The sequence below is a fragment of the Falco peregrinus genome, chromosome Z (assembly GCF_023634155.1).
Source record: "Falco peregrinus isolate bFalPer1 chromosome Z, bFalPer1.pri, whole genome shotgun sequence".
In the NCBI taxonomy this organism is placed as follows: Eukaryota; Metazoa; Chordata; class Aves; order Falconiformes; family Falconidae; genus Falco; species Falco peregrinus.
Window position 1 is genome coordinate 75,549,447 of NC_073739.1, and position 18,352 is coordinate 75,567,798.

The window sequence follows — 18,352 nt, forward strand, 5'->3', positions numbered from 1 at the left end:
CTCTGCGGAGAAGGACCTGGGAGTGCTGCTGGGCAGCCAGTTGCCCGTGGGCCAGCTGTGTGCCCCGGTGGGCAGCCAGTTGCCCGTGGGCCAGCTGTGTGCCCCGGTGGCCAAGCAGGCCAGTGGGACCCTGTGGGGCATGAGGAGGAGCGGGGCCAGCAGGTCGAGGGGGGATCCTCCCCCTCTGCTCTGCCCTGGTGAGGTCCCACCTGCAGTGCTGTGCCCAGTGCTGGGCTCCCCAGTTCAGGGGGGACTGGGAACTGCTGGGGAGGGTCCGGTGGGGGCTGCAAAGACCATCAGGGGACTGGAGCATCTGCCTGGTGAGGAAAGGCTGAGGGAGCTGGGCCTCTTTAGCCTGGAGGAGATTGAGAGGGGATCTTATCAATGCACACAAATACCTTAAGTGTCAGGAGGATGGGTCCAAGCTCTGTTCAGCGGTGCCCAGCGATGGGACAAGGGGCAGCAATCACAAACAGAAGCACTGAAAGTTTCACCTGAATCTGAGGAAGAACTTCTTCACCTTGAGGGTGACAGAGCCCTGGAACAGGCTGCCCAGAGAGGTTGTTGAGTCTCCTGTGGAGACATTCAAAACTGCCTGGGCATGACTCTGCAGCCTGCTCTAGGTGAACCTGCTTTAGCAGGGGGTTGGTCTAGATGATCTCCAGAGGTCCCCTCCAACCCTGACTATGGTGTGATTCTGAGACTCAGCTGCAGTATGTAGCCCAGAGCCCAAGCTCCTGTTCCTGACTCTGTCCTCCAAACACGCTGTGACCTTGGCTCTGACATGCTTCTCAATTTATAATCATTTTGAGGGTATCCTCCCGCATGAGCTGTGGTTTGAAGAGCAGTTGTAAAGTTGTTTGGTGATTTTGATATCCTGGTTTGGCCCAATGCCTGTTGCTAAACAGACTCCTACAATAGCTACCAAGGATTTTGTGGTGCTTTATTGCCTTACATACTCATATGTCTCATGTTGCAGCTCAGAGGTGTGGCTGTATAACCAGATGTGTATAAGGAAAGGTGTAATGTCAGCATAGGTATGTCCTTAACAAGGAAGGAAATGTTTTGGTATTGAAGCACCCTGAAAACATACTTCAGTTAATAGCTGGTTTTAAATAATTATTGCATGCCAGCCACTTGGCAAGCGCTACAGGCAGTGGGAAGTGCAGTGTGGCATTTCTCTAATTTGCAATGTTAATGATCCAATTTAAGTCATGTAAAGTTAACACAAACCTATAAATGAATGTGATAATAGTGATGGCTTATGCGTGAGAGAAGAGGGAAATACGGTGTTAAATATATTCTATCGTGATTGAAAGGAAAGGACTGTGGGATGCTTGTGCTGGTTTCTTGGAGGGAAACCTAACAGAAATCATGTAATTACTGCCATTTTTCTTCCTTGTCCCTCAGTTGCTTTCCCAAAGTATTTGGTTGGTGCTTCCTCTGTTATTGTAGACTCCCAGGATTAGTCATACATCATCACCTAAAAAAAGATACTTTCTTCCCTGTGCTGCAAATGTCATTTTTGATCAGGAAAACAGAACTGTGAAGCATCTTGTTCCCTTTCCACAGCTTACACCTTCCTGCTTGCTGCATTTTTTTCAGCTTGAGTGTGGCATGACAAACCCCTTGCAGCCAGGGCTCCAAGGGAGCATTTCAGCGCGAGCTCTGTGACATACACAGGCGGACTGGCACTTCTCTCCTGCCCCCATTTGAAACACGGCAAAGATCCAAACCCTCACTACCTGCCAGTAAGCTGAGTTACCCCAACTACAGGTGTACACAGTAAAAAGTCATTTAAGTGACATTCTGGTTCAATTTAATTAATATGACTTGAGGTTTTAATCATGGAGCAATATTAACAGTTCTGGCTTTTCAACTGCTAAAAAAAATGGCTTCAAATACTGGTTTGTCATACAATTATAAACTGAACAGGTTCAAAATCTGGATCTTGTAGTGGATATTGCAGGCCTAATTTGTTACTGTTAAGTAAGTTTTCTTGGGTTGCTCAGAAAAGGAAAACAGCAACGTTGTAACTGGTACATTGGCAGAGCTAGTAGAAAGTCAATAAACAGTTGTTGTTTATTGCTTTGTTGAAACTGAGTCAGTAGCTATCTGAATGTATTTCAGTGTATCAGTCGTTGCGTCACCAAAATGGCATATATTTTCACTTTGGTGAAAAGTGGTGGTGATGCTGAGATGAGCAGTTAGTGCTCTGGATCCAGCAGCGTGCACATGCTGATGAAAAGTGACAACCACATCTTCCCAGGAGCCTTCTGCTGTGATCACTGTGTGATTCTGGAGTTCCTTCAACATGTAAGACTTAGAAAAAAGATGGTTTTCTTCAGCTTACCCAGAGAGAAGAAGGTGATGGCCAGCTGTAGTCCTTGACAGTGGGTAGGGGAGTTTGGAGAACCTCTCTCTCCTGGAATAAACTGGTGTTCTGCCTAAATGAGTTTGACTTAGAAGCAGGCTCCTCTCCTCTAAAGACAGATGGGGGAAAGGGACCTGAAAAGATAGGGATCTTACCAGCTTGCACCAAATCCAGATGAACTTGCCCCAAAACCTGATCAGCTCTGTTGATTTTCTGTGTGACAAATTAGTTTCTAACCCAGGCTCACAACAGCAATTCCACAACTTCCGTCAGGCAAATGTACAGCTCCTTAACCATACCTCTGCAGTTTTCTTTGCTATTTCCTTGCAACCCTGCTGTAATTTAAGGTAATTTTTTCTTATTCTAGTAATCAGAAACATGAAAAATAAATTACTCCCTTTTTCTCTGTGGCAGTCTTTTCTGTATGTGAAGATGGCAATTGTATCCCTCCTTAGCCTTCCCCTTTCTGCTCTGAACAACCCCATTCTTCCAGTGTTCCTGGATGGTTGTAGCTTCTAGCTTTTATCTGTAGGACAGCTGAAGGAATTACATCTTCCTTGAAATAATGGGCTCCAACATTGTATGTTTAAGCTGAAGCCTGAGGGGAGTGAGGGAGAGCTTGAGAGTCTTTTGTGAGGCTTGCAGGTTCCACTCCTGCCACACATCCACCTGTGACACTTTCTCTTGCTGAACATGCCATTATGGACCATTGTTCATCTATATGGTGGATTCAGCTTGATCCACTGTAAATCTGACAGCCTTTGAGACTCTCCTTTTATGCTATTTCTTACACAGACTACGTGCATCTTGATTCCCGGTGGTTTTGTACCCAGTGGTTTTTTTAAGCACTTCATGTTCATAGATATGTCTGTATTGTAGTGATACGTAGAGGCTGCAGAGGTCTGTTGTCCAAAACACTGTGAGGTCATGCTATCACATACCTACCTGTGCACACCGAGTCCCCTCCCCAGAAGCCTGCTGCCTACAGCTGCATTTCTTGGTATAACCTAGTGTGGTACAGCTTGAAGCAGACTGAATCTGCAGACACCATAGCCTTTTCTGTTCCCAGGGCAGAGAGTCTGAAGGCATAAATATTTATTAGCAGGAGCAATGTTCTAGCCTGAGAGCCTGGGATGACAACATAGGAATGATAGAAACTTCTCGGTGACCTGAATGTACCCCCTGTATTTGGGGTGCATGCAGTTTCTCACACATTTTCCTGTTCCCCAAGTCAGTCTCTCAAGTACAGAACACGTATCAATTTTTCCAAACTCAATGTTTGATGTGGAAAAGAAGCAAAAAACTTGGGCTTGTCCTTTCTTGTTAGCATTTGTTTGCAGCATGTGATCCACATGGGCAGCTTCAGAAAGCAGGAGTCCACTGAGCTGTGAGTGCTCACTGTAGGCTGTCACACACACGTTGGTACCGAGACTTCCAGCATCTTTAAGAAGACAGCAAGCAGTGGTACTGGAGAGAGACAAAAGGTAGCTGGGTGATACTGCTGAGCAGCCATCTCATACTGATTCAGCTGATGATGATCAGACAAAAGCCTCTGCAGAGGTGGTGGGTAAAGCCCTGTATATTGGCTCTTTCCTTGAGATTAGAGGGTAAGGGCAACCATGCCCCTCTGCTTTATCAAAAAGCAGAGCTCCTTTAGTGATCATAGAATTTCTCCCAGGCAGCAGAGTGGAGAACATTTTCTTAGGGCTGTAAAAATGACTGATTTTTAGGATAAGGAAGGGTGGGCAGATAGAGACATCTCAGTTTCCAGCTGTGTTTTTAAGGGGCAGCTGAAGGCTGCAGAAACTGCATGTGCCCGTTCCCTTCCATGTGCACTGGGGTCCCAGAGGATTTGCAGGGTGAAAGGCAGAGGCTAGTGAAGCTTACAAGGTGTCAGAAGTGTTGACTGTGAAGTAAGGCAAAGGAGGCTGCATTTTCCAAGGCGTTACAAGGATACATTTGTATGCAGCACTCAGCTCCACCGCTCAGGGTGTGACTGCAGAGTTTGCTGGCTGCTTGAGGCTATTCCCCCCACCCACCCCTACTCAGTGTGGGTTACTGGGAGAGGTATACAATAGGAATAAAAAGGCTATTGACCTGGTGCATTAAGGCAGATGATGTGTTCTCGCTAAGTACTGCAAAAAGGAAAGGAGGGATTTAAAAAAAGAGAAAGAATAAAAACCCTGCTGAACATGCCATCTTCCTTCAGCTCTTGATTTCAGTTTTGAGTCATTTTAGGTTCTCTCTGTGCCCCTGCATATGGAGGATTCACAGCACTTCTGCTCCACGAAAGTTCACTGGAACTAATTTCTAATGTTCAGAAATGTCACACAGTACACACACTGTAGGACATGGCTGTATCTGGCAGGAGGGCAGTTTTCAAGGTCTGTTGTGTCAAGCCTATAAGAAAAAACAAACCAGTAAGGAACCACCCCACTGTTCAAGTGCTGTGGTTGTGTGTGCCCCATTAAAATGTGAACATGTGGGGAGAAAACTTCGATTAAACTCTGGCCCCAGCCAAACATTCATGCAGTGGCCTGATTGAATGTATTTTTTCCTTAGGAATGAAGACATAAGAAGACCTCAGAAACAAAAAATCCCTTAAATATATTGAATTTCCATAGCCATTTTAAAGCCCCTGCAGCAACATCTCAGTACTTGCCTTCTAATTGGGAGTGTTGTGTTCCCTGCAGCAACCCAAGAGAAATCACATCGTCTGGCCTGGTACCAGTCACACCACCACGTAGCTGAGATTTTGATGTCAGGGTCAGAGCTGAATGCATTGGTCTAGGGAGACTTGTAAAAAAGGACAAAATTGCAAAGTGAATTCCAATAGCAAAAGCCCACACTGAGTCTCAGTGTGCTCAGAGGCATTCACAAGCTAAAGGCTAATTAGTCAAGTAAATGTTTCGCTGGGTGGGTGAGCTATATATAGAGAAATGCACCTGTTCAGTATGCACAGAAGCAAAGTGTGTTCCTGCAAAGAGGCAGCTCCAGCCAAGCAGCCGTGGGAATGCTGCATTCTTGCAGCTGGGGTTGTTACTGTAGAGTCATGTGTGTTGCTGTAGAACATCTACAAAGTGATGGATGGGAAATACGACAGTGCCTTAGCACTCCTGGCCCAGGGATAGATACCTGCTGGCACTGGCGATGCTGTCTCTGGCCCAGCTTGGTTTCCTTTTGGATCTGTTTTACTCTCTGGAGGCAGCAAGGCTATGTGCACAGCGGTGATCACCCAGACTGCTGTTGCTTTGTGATCCCTCTGTGCAGGTCTTGGATTTGTTGTGTGGCCATAACATGTTCCCCTGGTGGGTCTGCTGTAGAGGTGCCATGCTGCTGTGGCAGAAAAGTGTCATTACAAACCTTGGAGATGAGTTCCTGGTGCGAACCGGCATTATTATGGACTCTGCTGCTGTGTCCTTCATCGTTCTGACCTCCAGTGTCAAGAGGCCGGCATGCAGTCTCCACCAGTTGGCCAGCCTCCTCTGTAGTCAGTGGGGAGAGGGGACACATCTCCAAGGACAGATTCATCTCTTTGTAACGTGAGTGTCCAAGACAGGCTGGAATGAATCGCTCTTTGAAAGTCATCTTTGTTTTCTCTGGAGGTCTAGGAAGCCTTTTCTGTTTGTTTGGTCTATAGCTTTGAGATTGCTCCAGCTGTGTCCTCTGGTCCAGGACCAGAGTCCAGATCCTCAAAGGCACCTCAGAACATTTCTCCTCTCCCTCTATTCATGCAAATGGATGTCTGATATCACTGGCAGATTACCCAAAAGGAAGAACTGCTATCAGCACATCAGCTGCTGAGAAAAGTGAGGGCTGGTGTTTGTTTAAATCGTTTAAACATAATTTTAACAACATGAACCTGAGCTAATCCTCATAGCCAGGTTCCCTTCTCTGCCATGTGAACTTCTGTCTGTGAGCACATGTGACTCTACGCTGGACTGCACCAGCACAGGAGGCAGAATGTGGCCATCATACTATGTCCTCTACCATAATATGTCTACTCCCATGCCTTCCTGCAGGCAGCAGGTTGTGTCTCCAAGGTCTTGTTTGTGGTTAGTAGCACTAGGAAGCATCCAGCTCTTGGATTCCTGCTCCTTTAAAACAGCTGTATCCTTCCTTTTCCCAGCCTGTCAAGAGAAAAGGTTCTCATCTGGGAAGCCTGGACTCAGATGATGCCACTAACCACGTTACACATCCCGTCTCGGAGAGCTTCTAGCATGTCTAGGAGACAGTCATGTCCTTTGTATTATCTGGCCATTCCCATGAATATCCTTTCCTACAGCCTTCTCAATCTAGCCCCTTCATCTGGGTGTGTTTAAGACCAATCCCATGTTCCAAGGATACTGCAAGAACTGGTCTTCGATTGAGATCATAGAATAGGTTCTGACACAGAAAAAAAGGTTGGCTATTTTAAGTCCATTTAAAGGTCTCACCTACTGTTGTGCCATTTCCCCAAGAGGACAATAACAGGGTGAGCCCATGGTGGTGCCTCTCCCTGGTTCCCTCCCTCCAGTGGTGTGTGTCTCAGGGCAGGATGAGACAGAAGCAGTGTTTTTGGGTTTGGCAGATATTCCTTCCATTCATTTCTCCCACTCTTTCCTGAGCCCCTTTTAGCATCCACAGCAGCATATCATCTGCTGTATGGAGAAGTGCTGAGTTTGATCCCAGCTGCTGCATGTTCACTGCCACTTGGTGTCTCATGCTTGTAGAAAATAAGGGCTATCTGGCCCCTTTTCACCTTCTCACCCTACTCAGGATTATTTAGACTTCTCACAGAGGCCCTGTGCTTTGTCTTTCCCTGGCTGAAGAGTCTTGTTCGGTCTAGCTGGTTGTGCGATGGGACCTGTCATCCAAGATATCTCTTCCTTGAGTGAAAGCTGCTAGCTACACCTCATCATTTTCATTTATAAAAGTTGTGATTGTTTTTCTTCTTTGTACTACCTCACTTTTAGCTTAATATAATTTCAGCTGCTCTATTTTGTCATTTAGTGTTGTTATTAAAGTAGGATTTTTAACCTAAAATGCAGGTGATCCATCATTTATGCCTGTTTTCTCCTGGAGACTGGCTTTTTATTTGCAACCTGCTCTAACCTTTTTAACCAGTCATTAACTGCTGCATTAGAGGGAAAGTGCAGCAGTGACTGCATTAGAGGAAAGCAGAAGAAATTGCATTATCTATTCAATGTCCATTTCAATGTCAAAATTGAATGCAAGGTCTTGTAAGCACCATCCATTTTAAGTATTGTCAAAGTTTACAGGATAGTGCAAAGGAGCAGAATTTTGATAAAATATTATAACCCTACTTACGTTATTTGACCAGTTTCTATGAAGACAGGGCCTAATTCAGGAATTACATTTTATCTCAGAAGCACAGTGTATTAATAAGAGCTAATGTGCACTGCAGAGAGGAGGCAGGCACTAGGGAAGAAGTGGCTCGCCAAGTGATTTTTTTACTGAGAGCAAAGTCCAATGGTACCTTGCCTTGAAATTCAATGACTCTGCCTTGCATACAGGTGTCAGTGGCAAACAATAGTTGCATTTTTATAAGAAATTGTGTACAAAATACAAACTGCAGAAACTGAGAGACAGGCAACATCAATTCACCAGTTTGGAATGGTATTTTCTAGTATTTGGTTTCTGGCACTTTGTTCCATTTCTTACAAAGTGACGGTTTCTTCAGATATTAGACCTAACATTGGATGTTTGTTTTCCTTGTGCAGCTCTATTATAATTACAAATTTACATACACTTATGCATATATGTATGTGTATATTCAGTTTAGTTTCGAGCTTCTAGGTGGGAAGAAGTGAACACGTTGGAAAACCAATTTTAATTTTCACTATGGTGCTAAGTAGAAGTAAGTTCCAACAGGTTTTAACTTTGCTGTGAAAGATCTGTAAATGTTTTTTAGCTGTGGTAGAACTGCCTTAATGGGTAGTTTGAATCTCTCTGAATCCTTTGATGTGCTGTACCATAGAGTACAACACTACCTGAATTAGGTTGTCTGCAGGTAGGCATGATGGAACGGACTCTGTGTTTGGGGAGCATTGGTGCTGACAGATACTGAATAAATTTTTCCAGTTAGCCACAAAATAAGTTCAGTATTAGAAGTACAGGCTTATTCATTGTTCTTCCAAGAGGGACTGGAGATTGAATTCTACTCATTCAGTCGTTATTCCTTCTAAGCTGGACTTTCACACAGGCTGGTCATGAGCTTTTTGAGTTTTAATCATGAGGTTTACTGTTCCACTTGGAACTGAGGTGAAACTGTAAATGCATTTCATACAACACCCCAAAGAGTCATCAGATGAAAATGATTTGGGATTACTGCCAACCCAGGCTGAATTTGAACTGGTGACCCACCCTCCACATTATATTCCCAGTATCATCCATCATATAAGTCTGATGTTGAAATCTGGCATTTCCAGAGGTACTTTGAGAATACTAAATGTGCTTCCAAGTTCTGTCTTTTGCCCCTGGGTTTCAGCTATTCAAAACACCATCATGTTCTCTGCTCCCTGTGAATGCGGGTGGGGGTGGACTCGCCTAACAGCCAGAGATGAGACAGCATAACTTTTAGCTAAACCATTCTGTTTCATTTCCTTTTCTTTCTTAACAGGATCCAACAGCTGCATCTATTTCGGACAGAGATTGTGATACAAGAGAGGGAGAGACTGTAGCCATGAACTATAAGCCGTCCCCACTTCAAGTGAAATTAGGTGAGTCTTTGCTGATGGAGAGTGAAAAGGCTGAATCCAAGGTCTGAAATACAGTGAGGTGCTTGTGGGATCTCCGTGTGTGTGGCAGAACATGCCAGCTCGGCTCAAACAACTCACAGAGTAGTTTTATCATTGTGATTCTGCTGCTGAGGGAGCTGACCTACAAACATGTGAGGACCCTGTATCTTGGGCAGTGGTAGAGGAAGGAAGCTATGCCTTGAAAGGAAGGCATAGCTTTTAAACCTACAGGTTTTTATCAAGCTAAGATCAAGGCTTGGCCAGACAAAGAATGAAGATAATATAGAGGGATTGTAAAAAGATGAGAAGACAGAATAACTGCAAACAAAAGGGAAAGGATCAGAGACTTGGGTCACTACCAGGAAAAGACAGAGCTGTGTTACTTTGAGATGAGGGGCATGTAGGTCTGTAAAGGTTCACATACAAATACTTGTGCTATTTCTGAGCAATATTTTTTAAGTTCTGGAAGCAGAATCATCCAATTAGCATAATACACTGCTTCCTCGCAAGGCTAATGCTTACAAGAGGACAGCAATCCACATGTGGCTGTCTTGCCTCCAAAACCTGAGCCACTATTGTGTCACACAGCCTCAAGAAACTGATGAAGGACAAGTCAAACAGTGTGCTTTTTGCTCAGAGCATGGGTAAAAAATGGGAATCTAAGTCTGGAACATTTCCCAGTGGGGGCAGGAAGCAGTCCTCTGGTTCTCCTTCACATCAGAAACAATGACACTGAGAGGGTGCTACTGGAGCTGCTAGAGGGTGACTGTGCCATGTTGGGGAAGACTCTGAAGGGAGTGGATGCCCACATGTTTAGTGGGATAGCTCTGGCCCCTACCAGATGAGTAACAGGGAAGGTTAGCAGACAGCTAAGATTTGAAGAAGATTTGGGAAGGTTTGGGCATTGGTGTGTGATTATGAAGAGATGCTCTCAATAGATAGGTTTTACCCAAGGACCTGCAGTACTACTGCAAACACTACTGTTGGCCTCATTTATAAGAGGAGCCTTAAAGAAACACCAGGAAAAGGCTGGGAAGCACTTGTGAAGTCTCAAGGCTCTGCCCGAGTAGACGGTAAATTGAATAATCAGACTAATCTGGTCATAGCAGTACAGAAAGGAATGTAACAGAGTAGACTTATAGACAGCAAAGGAAAAGAAAATAGTTGAATAGGCAAGATCTCACTGAAGGAGTGACTAGAAAGGAGAAGATAGAAAGTTGGATATGCAAATGCAGCAAGATTGTGCAGCAAAGTGAAGGACCTTGAGCTGCTGATACAGGACGTGAGCAAGTGCACTGCGCCAGCAGATCTGTCCTGCAATCGCAGTTACAAATACTCTAAAACCAGTGGCTGCTTTTCAGGAAGGGGAGCAGCTGTATATGTTAGTGACAGCACAACTCACAGTTTGGTAAAACATTGTCACTGCCAGCATGCCATATGCCACTAGGATCCTTTTTCACTGCCAGAAGAGTTTTATAATGCTATTAGAGAGATAGTTTCTACTGCAGTAGTTGTTTGGGATAATCTAACATCAGGAATCAGGCTGGAGAGCAATTGATACTATTATTGGTAAGTCTGAGATGTTCTTGCATTTCTAAGCAATAAGAATATCCTCCACAGATTCGCTAACAGGGCAGAAAATGGTGCTATTTTAGACATGGATTTGGTAAGTCATGAGGACATTATAGGAGATCTGATCATAGTTGGGTTCTGGGATGACAAGTTCAATTCATGCAAATTAAATGAAAATATAATTTGAGGTAGATCTGTAACAAACCTCAGCTTTATAAACGAAGTGCTTAAGCAAAGCCAGTAGACTGAGAAACCCAGGAACTCAAAACACATCAGACTGTGTTTAAGTAAGTTGCTACATTAGTTGATTGCAAGATAACTAATTATTAAAATGGACTAATACGTGAAAACACTCCATAGTCACACTTCTGCAGAGCTTACCAGCTCTTTTCCAAGGATCAGATACAACAGAATGATTAGTCTTTCTGCCAGAACTTCTGCTTTTCCACAGAGGGAAAATTCTGTTTCACTTAGCCACTGCTGAATGGAGGCAAAGGGAGGTATTGGAAGACTCTGAACAGTTTTTGTGGTAGATAGACGTGTACCATTGTCAGGGCCTCCTTTCCAGCTAGGGCTTCTGCCCAGTGAATACTCAGTGCTGACCACAATACACTTATGAATGTAATAGTTGTGTGAAACCTACCAACTTAAGAGGAATTGTCCTGCAAGGCTGACAAGCATCCCTGCCTTGTCTCCAGAGAGAAGTCTGCTTAAAAACCTCTCTCTCTCCCTGTGGAAACAGTGTGCCTCTTTAATTAGGTGAACACATACCTAGTGGCATTTGGATTGACCCTCTACTCTTAGCTACACCCAAGTGAGCTCTAAGTTACCTGGGGCAAAACCAAAAAAAAAAAAAATACTATCGGTATTGTCCGTAGCCAGTGTAACATACCTTTAATCCACATCAGCTCCTGCTGTTGTCATTATTAAAATCTGCTGAGCCTTTACAATTTTCAAGCAGTTTAATAGCTTGCATCTCCCAGCTGTGACCCCTGTTCCTCCAACTAGATCTTTGTCTCTTCTGCATTTAACTTGTCAGGATTTGGATTGTTTTTATAATCTCTTCAAGGCTAGACAAAGTCATGGTAGTAAATGTTTAATAGTTTAACTGGCAGAGCAATTGTTGGGGATGGTAGCAACTAGGATTTTCATCCTATTGCAGGTAGTGGCATTTTTCACTGTTAAATCAGAATCAATTGTTCAAATGTCAAATGCTCTGATGGAGGGTTGATAAATGTCATTTTTCACTCTGTGAAGATTCATATATGCTTGCTGGAAACTTCTTTCAGCTGAGCTCAATTAAATACCAACCCAGCATGAATGCAACTTTTGCCTGCATAGGCCACAGTGATTGAAGTGTGACAGAAAGAGCGTGCTGTGCTGCATGCACTGAACACGATTTATCCTGCTGCTTGAATGGTCTTTTCCTTGGTTGTTTCTCGCCCTCTGAATAAATACATTTGGCCACGTGTTTACTTGGGGGGTCAGTTAGATACAAGAAAAACTTCACAGGTGGCTTATATTGCTACTGATTTCCTAAAGGTTACACCTGATTTATAAGTGGAACAGTAAAATATTTAGCTTGCTGGTGAGGCCACATCAGAAAAGAGAACCTCACACCAAGGAAAAATAATGTCTTCCAGTTCATGTAGTTCATCATCTTAAACCCTGATTGATATTATATCCATATTAATCATGTATTTCTTACTTCTGTAACACTCCCACTTTGTCTTTCTGTCAGGAACTGTAAGACTCAGCCACACTTCTTTTTTCCTTTCAAATCACTTGATAAGGAGGCTTCTGGCAGCACTGGGAGGGGCTGGGTGTACATTAGTGCTTAGGAGATGGCTCCTTATTAGGAGGCATATCCAGATGGAGCACATACCACAAGCCTTTTGAAAACAGAAGAGAGTAGTGATAAGGAGAGAGGGAGGGACAGGATAATCCCCAAGTGTAAATCTCAGGGACACCATATCCACTAAAAGGCAACGGATCCTCATGGGATCCCCAGGAGACAAGATATTATTTTAATGAAGCTTATGCCATCTGTTTTTCATTTTGCATTTTTAATTTCCCTTCTCTTCACTGAGGTTGCCATCCAGGCAGTCTGTCTGTCTTACCTAGCAGTCAATGACATCACAGTTTGTGTTAAAACAGAATGACCAAGATGGCAATTTATTGGGGTTCAGCAGGGCACACTACAGTGGTGATTGGGGGTTGTGGCAGTGGCATCTTCATCAGCACATCCACCACACCGGGAGCTTGGTAGTAAATCTCCTGCATCCCTGTCTGCAGATGAACATATGGGAGAGAGAGCAGACAGGGACACTCATAGCAGCTTTCATCCCTCCGAGGTAACTGTTGCCTTAGATGTAAGCACCTCCTCTCCTTGGACTAGATAGAGAATAAGTCACTGTTTTTGGAGGATTACTCAGTGGAGTGCCTAAAAGTAGAATGAGTGTCTAAGCTAGGCAAACTGGGTCCCATCTCAAGACTGAGCTATATCCAGAGGAGGTCTTCTACCATGACCAGGAGGAAGCCTAGGTGATATTGATGCAGGCTTCAAAGTGTTCATGATTTTGGTTTAGATTTTTCTTTGAAAGCTTCCTGTAAAAAAGATGGACCTGAATTGCAAATGTGACTAATTTTCCTGCTTTCCTAGCTACTGGTTTGTTCCCCTCCAAGCTTAGATCTCATGCTGGTACTCATAATACCAACTGTCCTAATAACACAGTGACTATCAGTCCCATAAGAAGCAAGTGTTGCAAAGTTGCCTTTGGTGTAAGCTGCTGTACCTCAAGTCTATAATCCACTAGCCTAACCAGAAACTTTCCTTGCCTTGAGAGGCAGGAAGCTGTTGTAAAAGTAACAAAGCAGAGCTATTTCATTAATTAATAGGATACTAACACCTTCCTCCTGCTAGCTGCATTGTGGGATGTTGCTTTTTTTCTCTAGGAGACTCAGTGCAGATTGCTCTTAAAGCACATCAGCCACAGCCCAGCTACTGCTGGAAAGGAACTTCCACTTGCCAGGAGCCTGGACCTATTGGTAGGGTGAGCATAAAAGCCTCTTGAGTCACCCTAGCCTGGCATTTTGGCTTTCTGTATGACAAGAAGGGTGTGAGAACAAGGCAATGGCCATAGTGTGGCCTGAGCCAAGCAGATGGCTCAGGGAGAGGTAAAGGAAGTCTTAGCAGAAAAAGTCATTCTCTGGCAAACAACCATAGTGTTCATCCTTCAAGGACAGATCTCAGATGATACCACCAAGGCTTCTTGCCTCCTTCTCCTTCTTCCTGTATCAATCTTGCCTCTCCATCTTAAGACATATAAACTCCATGACAGCAGAGGAGTTCATATCTCTTGTCTTCCATAGTCTCTAGGTGGGGATGCAAATTCTGTGTGAAGGGACCTATTACGTGTATCTACTTCCAAGCACTGAATTATTTTACTTGTGCTGTTGGATTAATTCTTGCTTGTTAACAAACACATTTCTCAAAAACCTCAAGTGAGCAACACTGGTAGGGGTAAAACAGCAACTGAAACCCCATTGCAAGGAAATACAGTGTATTGTTCCCCAGCGTACTTGGCTTGGACAAAACTGAGGATCTAGTTTATGTCTGGGCCCCATCTTGATGAGACTGAAGTGAACAGAGGAGATAATGCACTTAGGAACAGAGGCTGATGATGTATCTGTGGTGTTAGCGCCTGCCTTCCAGCCTGCTGCTGTGCATTCATGGCAGATACTGAATTGCAGTACTGTCAGGAAGGTGTAGTTCTGGGAACATCAGTCAATGAGCTGAGAACTACAAAGACCTCAGGGTTCAACATAACAAAATTGGTACATTTCTGGTTGAAACTTTAATCTCAGTAAAGGACAGACTGCCTTTATCTCCCCATGTGCTCTTGAGACTGATCTTTCAATTGGTGTAGTTATTTAACCCCCTCTCCTAGGGCTGGGTGTAGGTTCAGAACTTTTTTTAAAGCACCTCCACAGAAGAGCTGCAGAGTGCACAGCAGAGCATCCTATCCCACTGTTGTTCCAAAAGAATGCATTACTCAGAGATGCCCTTCTGAGGCTGCTCTTGCCACAGGTCAAGATGAAAAACTGGCACTGGGAGGTGCAGTCCCAAACAGCAGCAAACGTCTTAGGTAGGCTGAATGGCTCAGTACCTGCCCACATCCATGGCTCCCTTTCTGCTCACTTTCTGTCATCACAGCTTGTGACTTCTAAGCTTTTCATACAGAAAACAGAATAATAAGGGGGGGGTGGTAGCAAACTGGACAGATCAATGCCATTAGTGTATCCTTTTGTCAGTACCTCAAGTACTGTACTATTCCCAGTTGCTCTTCTGTAACAAGGCGATTAATGCTAATTAGGTACAGCAGCTGTTGTTTCTGGGAAGAAGCTCTGTAGGTAAATTGGGGAAACATTTTATAAAAAAGCTGTAACTCTTAAGCTAGGTCCCCAGGTTCCAGCTCGACTGACAAAATTGCAGATTTTCATATCCATAACTGTTTACATGGTGACCTCAAGTGACATTATTACCTTAAGTGCACAAAGACATTTTCCTCCTTTGGGAGCACCCATTTCCTTGAACACAGTCTGTACTTTGTGGGCAGGGGGGACTAATGTGGAAGCCGGAGCACAGTGGCAACGTAGCTCTGCTATTGATTTTCTTCATGAAGATAAAAGTGCAGCCTTCCGCTCAGAGGTCTCCTGGGGCCTGGGAGGAATTTATGTAAACATTATTTCATGTGTTATTACTCTTTCCGTTTATAAGAGAAATGCGTGCACAAATTTATTGTAGCATCCTTCCTGTAGAATATCTCCAGGCTCTTTTTGAAGGGGATGAGAGAGTGAACAGCTGCATCACGTTAAGGGCAGTAGGGCTCTGCAGACGGAACAGTAAAGATGAGAGCAGAAAAGCAGTTGTGACAGGCATATTATTGCAGATTAGTTAGAGGAGGAACAGAGGGGCAGAAAGGAAGAGGTGTGTGAGACACTGTAGCTGACACAGGCTTGGGTAAACAGTAAAGCCATTAAGAGAAACTGGAACAGAGCAATTCACTGGAGTTCAGCAGAGAGTTTAGGGCAGGAGAGAGTGTGTAAATGGATAAGATGGAGGGAAGGAAGGTACCATTCAGCAAATCCCTGGAGCAAAGCATGAGCATGTGAATATGAGCATGATGTGGTGTGATGTTCACCAAACAAGCCTAGTCTTCCTGTCACTGCAATTTGCTTGATTTGTTAGGCCACCCACCAGGGCTTACTGGCCTTTCCTAGCCCTCCACTGTCACACATGCACCTTTTCTGTGACTAGTTACTGGGTGCCCACACACCTCACAAGCTGGTAGATACATGCCCACTCACATCTTGTGCTGCACACACCACTCTTGGTTAATATACCTCCAGATTAAATGTCATGAAGGAGAAGGTAAGGTAGTGGAATCATTTTTTGGGGCATTATCTGGCCATCCTTTAGCCATTCCAAATTTTTACAGTACCTGCAGGTCTAATAGTCTAGGAAGGGGACTTAATCCTGAAGATCTGCTTCTACATAAATTATTTTGCTTTGTAATGAGAATGAGCTAAAAGCACCTGGAGTCTGAATGGGAGTTTTGCCCCTGAAGCAGAAGACAAGAGCTGCAAATTACAGGTTCTCTTCTTTGTCCTGATCCACCATCATCTGACACCTAAAATATGGGAAGTAGCTCAGATGGTTGTGAGGCAAAGCAAATTGAGCAAGTTACTGAGATTCTGTGATAGAAGGAAGGAAAAAATCAGTAACTGAAGAAGTTATGAGAATAAAAACTACCTGGTCTAGCAAAGCCTAACCCCAGCAGGCAGCACCACAGCAGTGATAGACTGGTGGTCTGTTCAGAGATCTCGTTACACAGTACATATTACTCTTATCGCTGTTTTCTGTGAAGTGCATAGAGAGCTGGTTTAAAGGAGAGTGATGTTCCCAAAGGTGATTTACACCCTGTTCCTGACATTAGAAAGAGTAATGCCAGCTGAGTTGACAAGGCTGCCTGCTCAGGTGTTAGCATCTTTGACAAAATCAACACAGGAAAGGGCAATAGTACTGTTTTCTGGCTTCTCAGAGCCCTGTGTCCTTAAATGTAGATTACACCTGTTTCCCTGGCCCACCACAAGGGAACATTTCCCCAGTTCTGAATTACCCAGGTGTTACTATTTCTGTAATTCCTTCTGATGTCTCCGTATGTAGGTAAGTTTCTGCATAGCACTCAAGGGAAGCAAGTAGAGCCCAGTGTAATTAATGTAAACTTGCTCCAGAACAGACCACAGCATCCACGGACAGTATTGGATGGTGCAGATTTTAACATGTTTGATTTATTAGTGATGAGCCTTAAACTGTACCTGATGGTTAAATGAATCTGTTCTGACTGTTCAGTGATGTGGGCTCCCCCTTTGTCTTCTCAGTGCTGCGCAGTCAGCTCTTAGGTGGAAAAGGTTACTGACTGCTTATCGAGTGTTGGGGCTAAAATGCTACGTCAGCAGATCAGGCTCCATTAAGTAGAAGTAACACACTTCTCAAAAGGAAGGGATTTGCACTGATACGGGAAGTTCACTTCAATTCTTGCTTTTAACTGCTATCCTTATGCACAGAGGATGCTCACAGCACCCTGAAAACTTTGTTCTGTTTCTCTGAGATCTTAGCAACAGTCAAGTTTTCATCACGTCCATCAGTTTTTGTTCAGAGGTCTGGGGAGGAGCAGCGGGGCAGCACAGAAGAAACCACAGAGGTTTGTTCTGCGGTTCTGCATGGAGGGAGGGCTGATTGGAACAGGTCGTGGAGTAATATGGGCCTGTGCTGGGCACACACAAAAGAGGCTGTTGCCTGGGTTAACAGACTGGTAGAAGCAACTCTACTGCAGCTTCAGCTCTTCTCAGCATCTCATCTCAGCTTGGGGTCAGAGATATCACCACCTTCTTATACCAGGCAACACCACTGCTTTATGGAGAAGTTTAAGGAACAGCAATTAAGCAGCAGTGGAGATGATGGGACTGGTTGTGTCAAGAGGCTTCTGGATCTTGCAAGCCCTGACCGGGACTATGATAGAGCTTTGCCTGTTACCTGACAGATGCTTCACCCCTGGCAGTGATGAGACATTGGCACTCCAGGGAAGACCACAGCCTACACTAGTCACAGCCTTTCTGCTCTGCTGTGTGCAGAAAGCTTTCTGGCAGCTCTCCTCCTTTTCTGTCGAACCTCAAGCTTTTGGGACAGCTCTTTTCTTGTTCTACTCAACAGTCATTTTCTATAAAGCAGATCACGCTGAAGGAAAATAAAGCCATTTTTATAGACACCACATATTTACCAAGATAAGATTTTATTTAAGAAGCTATAAAGTCACAGCAGTGATTGGACAGTCTGATCCCATTTCTTCAGTTGCTAAACATAACTGTCATTCAAAAGCTTTAATTACTGCCAGAATCACGGCTGAATAGCTTGTGCTAAGGGTATGCATTTATTGCATCATTCACGGAAATGAGACGTCACCGTCTGGTACTGTGTAAAATAGCTGTAGTCCTCTTTTTGAAACTTCTTCCTGAAGGAAAACCTAAAATTAATTAATCAGATTTTAAAACACTGGAGGATTCCTCAAACCCTCTTTCTAAATTAACGTATAGAAAAATTAAG

General features: G+C 44.1%; 1 protein-coding gene across 12 annotated transcripts in view; it reads left to right on the top strand.

Annotated features, from left to right (window-relative positions):
• The window catches only part of FAM219A (family with sequence similarity 219 member A), a 103,079-nt gene that overhangs the window by 50,622 nt on the left and 34,105 nt on the right, over nt 1–18,352 (top strand). For all 12 annotated transcript variants that reach the window (XM_055790701.1, XM_055790702.1, XM_055790706.1 and 9 more), the window contains one exon: nt 8,997–9,096. In XM_055790701.1, coding sequence (XP_055646676.1) covers nt 8,997–9,096 — 100 coding nt within the window. The remainder of the gene's footprint in view (nt 1–8,996; nt 9,097–18,352) is intronic.